We start from the raw sequence: 15,763 nt of genomic DNA on the forward strand, positions 1-15,763 counted from the left end.
ATGACAAGAATTTCCATGAGATTTCTTTTTAAATAATAATAGTAACTGTCACATTCTGCTGGGATGCAGAGACTGAAGCACATAGTTGATAAAAACTACAGTATAGCTATTGGCAGGGCACCAAACATATACAAATTCTACACATACGTACTTGTGTGCAAAAAATAGCATGGAAGCTACAATAACAAATTCACTCTTAGTGTGTAGCAGTGGTTATGTTTTTTTCACAACTATTTGCTGGGGTGTCATTGCAGTTAGAGCTGGTCAATGCGTTATGCGTTAAGCTCGAGTGAAGCAGGAAAACTGTTGAAAATGAGACAAACGCAAATGAGGAGTGAGTGTGCAACCTGTCAAAACCTACATTCACTGATGCAGAAAAGAAAATACACGGGTTCAACAATCACACTAACCAACATACCAAAAGAGAATAGCATACCAAAAAATACAAGACCAGAGACAGAAGGCAAAACCCTGCAACACAATAGCAGCTTTATTAAAAATAGCAAACCCCCAGGAAACATTATCACAAAACAAGAAAGAAAAGCCATCACGTCACTCAAAAAGACAAAATCATCCTCATAATACCCACACTTACATGAAATACATTACACGACTGTAGAGAGTCACGGTGTATAATAAATGATTGTTGTCAACATGCTGTGACAACTCAGTGGGCACTCAGCCAATAGGTGGGGCTTGCCCACGAAGCAGAGAAGAGACGCTCACGGTAGCCTTTAACTTTCTTCATTGTACTTAGGGGTATCCATTATGTAAAGCGCGGTCAAGTGTGTGGCATGCACTCAAAGAAATAATTTGTTGGGTGAACGTAATAAAATTATGGAAAGAATTTCCACCCAATTAAAATGCTGTCATTTAATGAGATACAATTTTGTTGAACCAACTAATTGCTAATATGTTGAGTGAACATGTTTAACATGTTTAAATCCAACTTAATTTGTATAGGTTGTTTTCACATATCTACTAAGGTAGAAGCTGACTTATTTTCCTTTGGTTCCATTAATTTCTATATGATTATGGGTATCTTATTTATACAGGGTAGGTACAGCTACAATTTTAAAAGGTAAAATATCACCAGTTATTTAATCCTGACTTGACAAAACTTAAAGTTCAGTCAACAAAAAGTTAAACTGAGACAAAACTTTTTAAAAGGAAAATAAACTCCAAAAAGACCACAAAACAGACTTGATTTGTAAAATGACTGTATTCTTCAAAACAGGCAAACAATGAAGCATAAAAAAAACATATCTTGACTTGATTGCCACTAAATGTATGAACCTAAAGTACTCTGTCATGAACCTGAGACTGGCTGAGACTGCCCTCTTTACAGTAACTCTTTGGTTTGATAAAGCTGAAGAAGCAGTCCCTTTCAGGTGGATGGCAGATGGAGGTGAACTTGAACAGGAGACCCTTTTAGTTTGTGACACAGGACATCTTAATGGTATCAAGTTCCTTGGATAAATTGAGACAAGAGTGAGTGAAGGACAGGTCAGCTTAGTTTAGTCACCAACAATCAAAGCAACACATGTCAAAGGTTCATAAAAAACTGAAATAATCATAATCATTAGTTTTTTATTAGTTATGAACTTTTCCTCAGTTTGACATATTTCTTAAATAAATTATATGAACGCTGTTCTATAAAAATTAAAATATAAATGTTAATTACATGTTAACATGTTAACTACATGATAAGTAACAGTACTTGAAAAAAGAGCTTTACTGCTTTGAAAAATATTTCATATTTGTTGCAATAATTGGGATTATACAAATAACTGCCTAAAGAAACATCACCATAAAAATAGCCTAGCATGACCACATTAGCCTAGCATGACCACTTTAGCCTAGCATGACCACTTTAGCCTAGCATGACCACTTTAGCCTAGCATGACCACTTTAGCTTCAGCCGTTTTTAACCTTATCTGTAATTGACCAGTTAATTTTTTCAGGCATGTGAACAGCACATTGTCTTACAATAGTTCATTTTTCCACCTACCAATAAAGTTACTTTAACTGGGCTAGTGTGTGTTGTCTACGTGGTGTTTAACAATGGGCAGCAATTTAGTTTTAGCTAAAAGGTAACAACTCAAAAACTAGCAGTCATAAGTATCTAAAATACAATAAAAACGAAAGAAAGAAAGATCACAGAATTAAAGGGGAAAGTGAACTTACCAATTGAGGTCTTTCTCCACCAGGGATGGTTTAACTTTTGATGGATGCAAGAAAATTGTCGTGAGGCAGTATAAGCTAGCTCCCCAACTCTCTGCTATGGCGCTTCTCCACCGGAAGCTACCTTAGCTGATGAATACGGCCTGTCACGTGTTTCTGCCACCTTCTGTTCTGGAGAGGTATTGCAAATGGGATCCAATCTGAACCCATTCGGTTGTGCTGACATAAATCGATCAAGTAGTTTTAAGGATTTTGCTTGTCGTGTTAAAACTACATGATTGAAAAATGTCTAAGCACTAAACATGAATAAATATAGCAGAAACTACATGTTACACTTTTGTTGATAAAGCAGACACCCATGTTGCTTTCTTGGAGTGTGTATCACCCAGGTCACAAATGTGACTTTACAGAAGTCATAGGACATCAGCCAGCTGATATATTCTCTGAGACTTGGTCGTTAAAAAAGAACAGAACAGATACTCAGACAGAATAGAACAGAGCAAAAAATGCAACATAATCTACAAATTCCCGTACAAATTATGCCGGAAGGCTAAACCGGATGACATTTAAAACTTAAATTGTAGGGCTGTCAATTGATTCAAATTGATTTAATCATAATTAATCACATGTCCATAGTTAACTTGGAATGAATCAGAGATAGACGTTTGTATGTACAATAAGCCTTCGTACCTTTTGAAAGATCATCTCAAAGTGTTTAATACACATGTCTTAAATATTGTGGTTGTTCTAAGCAACTCAACACAAAATGAGCCTCAATATTCATTCATTCATCCACAATTTGGAGTGGCCAATTAACCGAGCCTGCATGGTTTTGGAATGGGGGAGGAAAATCCACGCATGCACGGGGAGGACATGCAAACTCCACCCGGAGATGGCTGAGGGTGGAATCGAACTCGGGTCTCATAGCTGTGTGGCCTGCGCGCTAATCACTCGTCCGCCGTGCAGCCCAAGACCCCAATATATAAAAAACAAACACAATGTACAAGCGGACTTTTCAAGAAAATGATAGCACAAAATATAATTGTGACTAAGATTATGAATATAGGTTTGCAAAAACACCCACTAACTAAGTGAAATGAAAAGAGTATTAGAAAAATTAGAATTAGGGTCGTGGGTTCGAGCCCCATGTTGGGCATAAACTTGGGAATAAACTCCTCCTGTGTTGGGAAGACCACCAACTTGTTCCTGCTCTTTTCTGTGTTGCAGATCGAGTGCATCTGACTCCCAGGAGAAATAGAATAACTGTATTTTCCTAAGCCTGGTTTAAGGAGGTAACACTCGCATCAAAAAAACACTTGTGAGGTTGAACTGCAAGCGCTAACTACTCGTCAGGGGTGCCGCCATAAACTATAAGTGTTAATTATGCGAATTTACCATTTGCTTTGAAAACTTGAACAATGTAGAACATTATTAACTCCAAACAATATATAACCTATTTAAGCTAAGTTGATAAATCACCCTTTAAAGGTGACTTTTACCTTCATTTGACTGTTGCCAAAGACCACCCCCACCACCTTCCTGTTTTCTGTCACACCAAGAAGCACGTCTTCAGTGAAGGTAAATGTAACCTTAAATGTACCAGGATACTGTACATTTACACCCATTGTTCATTTAGAAATGCATATGTTCACATTTGATATTTGACTTTATTAATGTTATCGGTGACAAACTAAAAAATACAAACTAAAACAAATCTTCAAATTTGAGTTTTTCCAGCCACAAAAGGCCTATTTTTCTGAAATATTGGTCATAAATTTGTCTTAATCTCCTTTGCGTAGATAATCCAGGTTATAGCACATCAAGAAGCTGATGAGACAGCAGGATTATTGCCATTTGAAAATGTGCAGTTTTACTGTATTGTACCTTTTGTATCCATCTATACAGGACAGTAGTATGTCATGTTCATTTCTACCTGATTGCAAGTGTTGATGTCGACGCCCCCTTTTAGATATTCCAGAACCTTGTCGATGTTTCCTGCTCTCGCAGCTCGCAGGAAGCTGGTGTTACTGTCGGACTGCAACAGAGAGAAAACACACAAAAGAAATGATGAAATGTTTTGTTATCCAGTGTCATGTCGTGCTGCTTGTAACCTTTTTTTTTATTTTTAGCACAGCTCAGACTGAAAAGTGAGGTTTGACTTCCAAGTGTGAGCTAAAATTAGAAAGCCCATGAACAGCACTCATGTCTAAAAATGGCTGCATCATCACCGACGTAGCAATCGACAAATAACTTGTACAGGTTAGTGCCTGTAATATCATGACTTTAGTCAAATTACAATGCTTTTCGTCTCCTAGTATTTATGTATATTATATATTTTGAGAAATTTAAAAGTGAGTGGGAATGGTTGTTTGTCTATATGTGCCCTGTGATTGGCTGCCGACCAGTCCAGGGCGGACCCCGCCTCTCGCCTCTCGCAGTCTGCTGGGATAGGCTCCAGCATACCAGTGACCCGAGTGAGGATAAGCAGCATAGAAAATGGATGGATGATGGAGTTGCGTATTTGTGTCGTAACATCAAGACTGTACTATAATTGATAACCAAAGTTGTGATTTTACAGAAACTCAAATATTACATGGGTAAACACATACTAGCTCGTACAATCTGCAGGGAAGAAGTTGTTATTTTTTACAAGAATTAAGTATATGATTATTATTACTTCATATTAATATTACTTAATAACTTCATATTACATTGAGAATATTTAGGCAAATTAGTTAAAAAATATAGAAATTCTAATTTAAAAGTACAACATAATATTTTACTGAAATTGTTTATAATGTGTACAATAATTACAATAATTCAGAATATAAGGTGCTATTTTGCATAAACCAAAAGTCCCAATACTGTACACGCTATATTCCAGGATGTAGATAAAACAATCCACAGGGCAAATATATGCAATATTACAAGTTTGCATACTTTTGGGTGTATGTTTTTGTTCCAGTGTTTTGCTATCAGATGCATATTTTGACTAGTTTGTATTTTTATTCTTTTTTAAAAATTCCCCCAAGAAAAATTCCCATCCTTTTTAGTTGCCATGGCAATAGTGGAATCCCATCTGAGCTGCAGGAACGTCCCATAGTGCCACAACACCCGGATTACAAACACTCTAATCCAGGATTTTGTCAATCCCAGGCAACCGTCATGCAGTACCAAAACCAAAAACGATATAGATTTTATTTTAGACCAAGTCGCCACCATTGTACAGAACAATTACTGGATAGCTTGAAGCACCAACCACGTTAAACCCCACCAAATGCTAAATCACCCCCACGGGACAAATATTTGCCTTAAATTGCATTGTATAAGCAGCTAGCAGTTAGCTAGCTAGGAGATTAGATGGGAAAAACAGATAAGAGCATGGAAAAGTAAATCTCTGCCATAAATGGGGGAGGGGGTAGAGAGTGAGGATGAGGATCTCGTCACAGCTTTTAGTGGCAAAACACAAGTTACCCTGACTTTGTACCTGGTAAATATTATAGTATCTAATCTATAATAAAATATATGTATAAATTAGGTCATTTATGTAACGACATAGAGCATGACTTCCTTTTTGTGATGTATGGTGGAAGGCCGTGACCGATAATGAGTAATAAGTTACAAGTTTTACTACCAAAATAATTGGTGGCTCTAGTACATAAAAAACTCGGTCCCAAGTAAGAAACTCAAGAATCTTTGACTTTGCAGTCGGCCTTTAAAATGGCATAGCGCTGCTTTAATATCAATAGCTGAATATTGATATGAATTGATATTATATTGATAAATATATGACGTCCTTCTCAACAGCAGAGCACTGATCGTATTGTGCAGCGGTCTCCTATCATTCTGAGCCCATCGGCCATCTTGTGTTCTGTCAAAGTGTCAAACCCCTGAAAGTGCTCACACTGACTCCAGTGCAGCTCCGGTCCTAATCCAGCCCACACACAGCGACTAGACGCAGCGGCGAGCTCCACTACAGTTGCAGAGTTAAAGGCGGAATGCCTTCTCAGTCAGAAAAGGGTGGAGTGGAATGAGGTTCTGCCCCAGGTGGAGAAAAGAGTAGAGCCACTTCGTCTTCACATCGAGAGGACCCAGTTAAGGTGGCTCGGGCATCTAGAGCCTCTCTGGTGAGGTGTTCCGGGCATTCCCAGCCAGGAGAAGGCCTTTACATTTATGGACTAATTCCATTACTAATTCATTTTTATGGGGGGGGGGGCGTACTAACTATACCAAATGACTTGTTTTGAGTAATTTGAGTAAAAACACTTATCATTATAGTCAAATGACTTTTGTAGCTAGTTGCCGCGCACCACGTATCAGCTTAGCACTGTTGCTTGTTTTACTATCAAAGTTTTCTACTTCCTGTTATTTAGGATCCCATTCATTTTGGCTCTATAGGACTTTAAGGCAGCTTTTTTTGTACAAAGAAAGTCCCGCCCTGTGTAGGCTCCCGCATGGCAGTTTGCTTAAGTTACCATCTTGGGTTTTCGCTTCTGTTTGGACACTCTTATTTTGTTTGGAACGTCCTGCTTTGCCTCATCTTCCTTTGTTGCCCTCATCACCCACAAATGTGCCTAATTTCTCCTGTTTGTATTTAGTTCAGGTGTGTGCTTCTCCCTGCCTGGGATCATTATCATTTATCCTGCTGCTGCTATTATTATGTATATATATATATATTTATATATGTATACACATTGATCTGCATTTGGTTTTGTTCTCTGCATCCTGGGTCGCTACACAAAGCCAACGATGCACAACCATGACAAAGAACTTTTGTATCTTCCCACTCTCTTCCTATCAGTTCAGCGCTGTTTGTCGTTTTATTATGCAATTTTTCTGCTTCCTGTTTTCGTATGGTCCCATTCCTTTTGGCTTGGAGTCTTGGCAGCTTTTTGTGGACAAAGGACTTTCGTAGCTTCCTGCGCTAGCTGCAAGCTTGTCGCCATTAATTTAGCTGTTTCATTATGGTATGTTTTCTACTTCATTTTCTACGTAACCATTCTTTTTTGGCTTGATAGGACTGTCAGCAGCTTTTTTTGTGGTCAAGGACTATTTTTTCTTTTTAATTAGCGTTTTCACACAGAATGAAGATAACGTCCAGCTTGCTAGCTAGGTGCCATATCTTGTCAGTGTCATTGTGATGTAAGGTGATTTGGTGGACAAACAATAGTTGTGATGCACGGTGAGGATGATGATGATGATGGTGATGACAACAGGACGTGGGATGAAGTCACCACACAAAAAAAGACAGGCGGTGGGCGGTGGTTGGTGGATGCTATCTCTCCTAACTACCTTGCGCTTTGCCTGTTCCCGGGAACGCCGCCGTCTCTCTTTGGCTTTTTCCAGAGCCTTCAAATCGGCAGGTTGATCCATCTCAGACCTGGCCTTCTTAATGTGGGCGGCAGCGTGCGCCATGGCTGCGGCTAAAACTAAGCGCTAACGCTCCACTCCAAATGGAAAAGGAATTGAAATAACCCTAAAACCTCAGCGTGCCATCATCTCAGTTGCCCGATGGAGTGCAGAGAAGAGGTAGGAGGCGTCGCTTTTAAAGCAAGCGACGTGCTCCTGGGTGAGGGAGAGGATGGTGGTGTTAGAGGAGGGAGGGAGGGAGGGAGGGAAGAAGGAAGGGAGGGAGGGAACGGGGAGCGTGCCGGAATAAACATGCAAGAGACAGGAGGGGGACATCTGCAGTGGTCCTTTAAAAAGACACGCACACATGGGAGATACCACTTTAGCATAAAACAAAGGGGTGGGCACAGTGATGGACGGGAAAGGTGTGCTTTGCTTTTGAGTGGTGAAAATAATTGCAAAAATCAATGAAATAATCTAAAACAAAAGAATGAAATAAAAAACTATTTCATATAATAACAAAATAAAAGATAGATTTACAGTTAGAAATAGTAAAAGAAAATAAAAGTTAACTATAAATTAAAGCTAAAGCTATTGTAAGATGAGATTTCTTTTTGTGAAGATTTGTTTTATTTGATAGATGGTTTTATTTTATTCTATGACTTATTCAGACAAATGATTTAATTTCCTTAAAGGTGAAATTCAAATACCAGAGAGTTCAAGAGTATGTTGCTACATAATTTGATGCACCTCCCCTTTAAGCTCAAGGATAGTTGAGATCACGGGATGTAAAGTGACCAATCGTTTTCGCTATGTGGAGAGTGCAAAGTTGTTGTTGTCGTCCTGACCATGAGGAGATTAAAGTAAGTGAGAAACGGAGAAAGGTTGTCCCCGTGCTTTCCTTAACCCACGCCCGTGAGTATTCCAGCTTATCAAGTTAAGGCTGGAAGAAGGCAGCGTTACACTATTAAAGCTATGAAGTATGTGTAAATCCTACTACATGAAATAATCATGCTAATAAAGTTATGTATTTTACCTGACTAGGCAGCGATCTAAGTCATGTGCAAGTAAGTCAAACTATATTAGTACCACTCAAGGCAATTCGATGAGAGCGAGATGAGATTTTAACATTATCATTCATTAAGAAAAATACAATGAAAAAAATATTTCACAACACCAACATACACTGGTCAAAATGTCCATCTTGCCCATTTTTGATTACGGTGACACCATCTACAGGATGGCGTCTCAGTCCACTCTCAAGAAGCTAACCCTTCTTCACCACTCCGCCATCCGTTTTGCTACTAGCGCCCCTTCCACCACTCACCACTGTGAACTATATAAGTTGGTAGACTGGACATCACTCCATACCAGACGGCTCCATCGCTGGCTCCAGCTCATCTAACGTTATCGTTATAACTCATATGTTATAACTCATCTACAAAAGCATACTTGGCATCATTATATCTTTCTCACTCTGCTCTTCATCTAAGGTCCAGTAATCACATCAAACTCTCCATCCCCAAAGTTCGTACCGTCTTTGGATGCAGCGCTTTCCGGTTTGCCGCAGCTAATGACTGGAATACTCCACAAAACTCCCTAAAACTTTCAGCCTTCACATCGCTCTCTGCCTTGAAACAAAACTTGCAACTAATGACATCTGACCCATGCACTTGCTGATTGGGCCTATTGCCATAGCCCTGAAGAAACTGCAGGTGTGTCAGTCAGTTAGTGGAGACCACCTTCTTAACCAGGAGGGTGTGAGCCACTACATTTGCTGGTGTAGGCTCATTCATATCAACTGCTAACAGAGCATTCACAACGTAGATGGACCTCTGAAGTGTTTGATAATCCATTTAAAGAGCAGAGATGGGAGAATGAACTGGCCTTGTTTGGCATGCCCTATTGCCACCCCAATTGGGGCAAATTGGTGCTCAGTTTTAATTAGGGATGAGCGAGTACACCACTACTGTATCTGTTCACCTATCGAAATGATCTGTATCTGGGGCATAAACCGGAAGTGGGTGCAATTTTCTCAAAAACGGGATGGACATGAACCAAAAGTGGGCGTGGTTTACATTATTGGAAGTCTGAAATATACATGGATTGATGAGAACTTGATGCTGCAGGGGTGGAGCTTGCTCTGTTTTACGTAGTGAGATCTAAAACGATGTTCCTTATCTTCTGTTAGCCTGGCTAAAAGAGGAGGTGTGCTTACATTTTATTGCTCCTCTTTATTCGTAAAATGAAGTGGTTTAGCTTACCATTCTTCAGGTAAATGTAAGTCATTGATAAGACTAATAATAATAATCTGTTATGAGCTGTTCAGTTTTGCAAATTTTAAAATGTTCAACTGTTCAATTGCCAACATGTGATGGGAGAACTTTGCGAGGCGCTGGCCAAGATAAAATATGAAAGCTATTTTATCTTCATGAAAATATGGCCAATGTTAAATAAACAAACTCACTGTTTTTGTCTCTCCCATGGTGGTTATGTTTTTTTTCCACAGCATTTTAAAATATCATATGCATGTGTTTATAACGAGTACCCGACTCATCCGATCCTCCACGTAGTAAAAACAATTATTGCTGTAATTTGAAAATAAATGAGTTCCCCGATTTTTGTGATTCTTAACTCTAATTGAAAAACTTTTCTGATTTCCAGATCAGTAATCGTCGTCTGCAGTACACTGCCCTCCAGAAGTACACTGCCCTCCAGAAGTATTGGAACAATGAGTTGAATATCTTTATTTTTGCTGTAGACTGGAAGATTTGGGTTTGACGTCAAAAATGATGCATATGAGACTATTCATCTTTTATTTCCAGGTCTGAACCCACCCCATTTTTATGTTACTAAAGGTATTGGAACATGTGACTGGCAGGTGTGTTTATTTGATCAATAAATACCTTTTTTATTTAGTTTCTGTGGTGTGCCTTGGGCCAATGACAAATGAGACACAGGTCGCACTTTGGGTACCCCTCTTTTTGTGGCTCATGGTGGGGGTTGACACGTGCCGTCAGCTCTGTTGCAGGCAAGTGATGGCGATTAAATGGATGGGGGGATTTTGTTGCGGCTGGAGCTGGTCGATCACTGCAGCTCATAGATTTTCTTGGAGGTGCACTCTGCGTAACGCTTGTTGCTCGCTGGACGAGCTGAGCCGGTGTGGCATACGCTGGCCCCTCCGGTCGGGTTTTGGGGACTGGGCTCAGAACTAGGGCTGGTGGGATGCCTGCCTGGAGAAAGGCGAGGCATACGGACGGGTTCAGTGCATAAAATGGGGGCCTGTTGGTCCCTCTGTGGTAGCGGAGAGCATTGATATGATCACGCATTTATTTTTCATAATATTTCCTTAGCTTGTAGGAATTTAACCACCTGTTGCTCTCTTGCAGCAACACCAATTTCTTCTGGTTCTCCTCTTGGTATCAGACCTGGGTTTGATGCACAGACCAGGCACAATCACATTATTCATGCATGTGCCTTGTTCCGTGTTCTCCATCTTCAATCTCAATAAAGTCGATTATTTGCTTCAGTATCTTCCTTGAAAGCTTGTAGTAGTGGTCCGTTTTGAAGGAGCCCCATTTGTTGTTTTAATTGGCAATTCCTCTCCATCAATGCTCTGAGGGATTGTTGTGTGTGTTGCTACGCTAATTTGCCAGTTGTGGGTTGTGTTCCTTCTCCCTCCAAGCAATAAACCTCATGTTTCTGGTGCCTCCTCTGCATCGGACGGGCTTTTCTGGTTGAGAAGGTATTGTTGTTGCTGTGTCACATTTTGCTGAGTAACTGCTTTTTGTTTATGTTACCAGCTAGGCACCGTTAGCTTGCCTTGCTCGCAGTGATCGGTACGACTAACTAAGGTACTAACTGAGGTACTCGCTCAGTGCAACCAATTTGTGCCATGCGCCTGACAAGATTCAAGCCGTTGCTGTCTGCAAGCTTGGTCTACTATTCTCGTGATCAAGAACCGCAGCTTGAAAATCTTAAAAATGGTCCAAAACGTCAGTAGTGGAGCTCTCTTCCTGTTCATGAAATCCAAACAGCAAAATGTTTCTAATGTAGCATTTTTTACAAGTGTCTAATCCAGCGTTACAAACCAGGTCTGAAATCGGCATCCATTTTGCTGAGTCTGTTGGAGTTTTGGCACTTTGTTTTTCTTTGCCTCCATCGTTAATAATTGGCTTTCTATTCTAGCATCTTCAGCTCAGTGCCTCCAAGAGACAAAACATCTTACCTGTCCCGATTCCCCAACCACCATGTCTACAACCACAGCTTCTTCGGAGGAACCAAATCAAAGATGTCCTTATCTTGTGATGATACTCCAAGTTTATAGTGCATAACGTGGTGTACCAGATGTCAAACAATGAAGGGAAGACAAGAAGTAGCTTAAACGTAGGACACAAGACTTGCTGACTGTGTGGATTAGTGTGTTGGAGGTATTAACACACATGGGCGTGGACAACACTACTGCAAGTGTGTATTCTTAGAGGAGAGGATTAGGTCTTTTCTACTGACCTAGAAACAACGTGATGCAATAAAAGGATAAAGGAGAGTGGAAGAGCTTGGAATACACCTTGAAAAACACTAAGAATGGAGTGTGTCAAATCATAAAGAATAACCAAAGACATACATTTTATATATGAAAGTCTATAAACGTGTTTATTGTACATGACTTTAAATGGCCGGGCCCAGGGTGTACCCCGCCCCTCGTCCGAAGACAGCGGGGATAGGCTCCAGCATACCCCTGCAACCCTAGTGAGGATAAGCGGTATAGAAAATGGATGGATGATTTGAAATGAAATTATCTTAATTGAAGTATGTTCAATTATGATTACAGTATTTAATATATTCAATCAATAATACATTGTTAAATATATATTTGTCAGAATTTATTACATTAAATAATTTTTGAGAAATTATAATAATGGTCATCAAAATAGTTCTTCAAATATTTACTATGTGTACAGTATCTGTATTGTGGTTTATAATATATCTTTATATCTGTTGTTATTTTATCATCATCACCTCATATAATGAATTGATGAATATATAAATAATACTAAAATAACCCATCTATTATTTAGATCTTATACATCATGTTTAAAAAATAATAACAGAGAAAGAAGAACTCCAGGTCGATGATGATGATGATGATGATGGTGATGATGATGATGATGATGATGATGATGTTTTTGTAAGGTGATGAAATGAACACAAAGAGGGGAGCTGAGGAGGGACCCACCCTGTCATGTGAGCGGTCCCCTCCTCCTCCTTCTACTATTACTACTACCACTACTACTACTCATCACTTGGGGGTAAATATCCCAATATACATGTGGTAATAATAATAATGATGACATAGAAATAGAAACGTTCCAGTCATTTACCTTCTTGGGTCTTTTCCTCCTCTGTCCCAGACTGTTAAGGCGATCGCTGGGGTCCATTCTGTACTGGTAGTCCTCATTCATTGCTGTGTCAAATGCAACAAACCAAAAAACCTCTTCTGCGTCTTTATATCACTTGAGTCCCCCCCCACAGGCCCCCCCTTTCCCCATTCAGTGGAACGTAGTGTCAGGATGCTCCCTCCTGTTCCAAGAATAACAATAATAAAAACAATAACAAGAGGCAGGCGGACAAAGGTGCTGGTGGGGCGAGTGTATGGTGGCTCGGTTGGGGGGGTGAGAAAGGGAGCTGGGAGGTGGCCTTAGGGGGAGGGGGAGATATAGGAAACACAATGGTGTTGCCATGGCAGCAGATGTCACCAGTATTGAGCTGGAAGACCGGCCAGCAACAGCGCATGTCTGTTAGTTATTGACATTATTATGACATGAAAGCATTCATTATTATTAATAGTGATATATATCAGTAGAATTCATTGTTTTTAATGATGAAATATAGCATACACTATATACAACTATATACACAATATAGCATTAATAGTAGCATACACACACACACACACACATACACACATGTACGTATATAATGTATCATATATAATGCATGTAATGAATTATACTGCTTTTGAATTCATTCATTTCATTCATTTTCTACCGCTTATCCTCACGAGGGTCACAGGCTTGCTGGAGCCTATCCCAGCTGTTTTGGGCGAGAGGCAGGGTCCACCCTGGACGAGTGGCCAGCCAATCCCAGGGCACAAATAGACAAACAACCATTGCACGCATTCCACAACCAAAGATACTGGCCCTATGGTGCAGGTTCAAGTGGACATTTGGAAGAGGTGACTTGGCCTCATGTACCCGTCTGTCACATCTCAACCAACGCTGGCTTCCCCTGCCTTCCTGGTGCTCATCCGACACCGGTCAGAATTCAGCCAGGATGCTTTCATGGTCTCACACAAAGTAGGATTTTTTAAAACTCATTACAAAGACGTGCATTTTCCCCACTCGGGTGTTAAAAAAATATTCAAGCATTGCAAAGGGAGCCACGACAAAGAGGCTGAAGATAGTTGCTGACCCCTGACCTAGACACGATCTCTGCTGTTTTTAAATAATTACTTTAATTATATATACAGCAGAACAACTTGAGAGCCGTTTAATATTTGTTTTACTTTTTAACCTTTTAAAAAATTGAATCATTACTATATTTTTGTAATAAATGTCCATAATAATAATTATAAAAGTAGTTAAGTTTTTATTATTTTTCTTTTTAAAAATAATATACAGTAATCCCTCGTTTATCACGGTTAATTGGTTCCAGACTGAAGTGGGATTCACTATTAAGAAATTGAATATTTTTGCAGTTCATACACTAGCATAGAAAACCTGAATACCTTTGTAAATACGATATTTACCATTATTGGAGCCATGTAGACATGAAATAACACCCCTATAGTCACCTTTACACCCCTATTACCGATATAGTAAATATAATCAGAGTAAATAAGCTATTGAAGATATAAATAAGACTCATGCTCGTGTGTGTTTCAATAAATATCTTCTGGTCAAGGATTCAGAGTTCACTTTTAGTTCCAGTCTGTGTTATTGATGATCATGACGATAATTACTACTATTATTATTATCAATATAATGTTATTATAGTGCTTGTTGTGAAATAATTACAGAATAATAAGAATAAGAGTCTGTTGTCTACGATCGTCTGGTGTGTTTTAGTGACATCTTGTGGTCAGTGTAAACAGTTCATCAATGTCTTGTACTTCGTTCAACTGTCATTATCTGGATTGTCACTCTGCTGCCGCCTGTCGGCCGTCTGTTGCAGTGCACCATGCCGCCTGCAGAGGCTGCTGCTAATTAGAGCGATGGCCTTCAGCGTTGGTCATCTTCATCAGCTCAGTAGCAGATTGTGACTCAGCAGCTTTCCTTGCTTTGTGTATTCTTCCAATGCTTTACATTCTGGTCCCCTGCGTTACCCATGTCGTAAATACGGGAAGTATTTACGACATGGGTAACGCTTGGTGACCTCCTGCAGTGGTTACTGCTTGTGCTCATGTTCAATTCCTGCCTGAGCTTTCAGCGGTGCTTTTTGGTTTTGGTTGTTTTGTTTTGTCCTCCTTGGTTTCAGCTGCACCTTTTGTTAGCTAGTGTAGTTTTTCCCTTTGCGTGATTTTTCTGCAGGACTCTTAATTCTAGTTTTTCTGTACATTTCCTTGTGTTTTTGTGTTGGTCTTTTTCTTACTCTTTGTTTATTCCTGTATTTTTCCTCCTTTCAGAGACACCCTTTGTTATTCAATTCTTTTTTGTGTGTGTTTTCATCTCTGCATCCTAGGATCTAAAATCTGCTTGAGCCAAACATGACAGTATTTCTTTAGTTCATTTAGAAAATGTTTATGCTTGAAAATAATTAATTCATGCCACAAATATGTAGCATTGGCATTGTTTGGACTAAAACAGGCTGTAGTCAACCACGAAACAACAAACGTTTGTTCATTAAACCATGTAAGGGTGTGATGTTCGAACTGTGAGGGAGCGGAGTGCTTTTGATGTGTTGTGTGCCAACCATCCAAACTCTTTGCAGGGACCTAAAAGTTCTGTGTACAGTCATCCCTCACTCCATCGTGGTTCCAACATCGCTCACTCTATCGTTGTAAAAAAAAAAAAAGCCTGTATTAATAAATGAGCATTTTCATCATTTTCATCGCCTTGGGTGCAGCTGCTCGGCCAAGGAAACCCATTCCATGAAGCCCTCTGAATGAAGTTTGGAGTCGTGTAGCAACTGACCGCTTTGTGCTGACCCCCCTCCATCCATTTACATGGCC

The 15,763-nt window shown here is 39.7% G+C and overlaps 1 protein-coding gene and 1 long non-coding RNA gene across 11 annotated transcripts in view; both read right to left on the reverse strand.

The window, feature by feature from the left end:
- Positions 1 to 13,079, reverse strand: part of ank2b (ankyrin 2b, neuronal) — a 42,019-nt gene extending 28,940 nt beyond the window's left edge. For 5 of the 10 annotated variants that reach the window (XM_058078108.2, XM_058078115.2, XM_058078113.2 and 2 more), the window contains exons 1-2: positions 7,477 to 7,752; positions 4,118 to 4,219 (exon numbers count right to left, since the gene is read on the reverse strand). In XM_058078108.2, coding sequence (XP_057934091.2) covers positions 4,118 to 4,219; positions 7,477 to 7,599 — 225 coding nt within the window. In that variant the 5' untranslated portion in view covers positions 7,600 to 7,752. Of the gene's footprint in view, positions 1 to 4,117; positions 4,220 to 7,476; positions 7,753 to 11,761; positions 11,950 to 12,914 lie in introns of those variants that run through there. The other 5 variants (XM_058078117.2, XM_058078116.2, XM_058078109.2 and 2 more) reach the window with 4 other exon arrangements.
- LOC131132543 (uncharacterized) lies at positions 470 to 3,108 on the reverse strand. Its single transcript, XR_009130383.2, has 2 exons — positions 2,188 to 3,108; positions 470 to 1,470 (listed from the first exon to the last, which is right to left on the reverse strand). It is a non-coding gene; the product is annotated as an uncharacterized LOC131132543 (long non-coding RNA).
- Positions 13,080 to 15,763: the final 2,684 nt, after the last annotated feature.

The sequence above is a fragment of the Doryrhamphus excisus genome, linkage group LG2 (genome assembly GCF_037039965.1).
Source record: "Doryrhamphus excisus strain RoL-2023G ecotype Guam linkage group LG2, RoL_Dexc_Guam_v1.1, whole genome shotgun sequence".
Taxonomy (NCBI): domain Eukaryota; kingdom Metazoa; phylum Chordata; class Actinopteri; order Syngnathiformes; family Syngnathidae; genus Doryrhamphus; species Doryrhamphus excisus.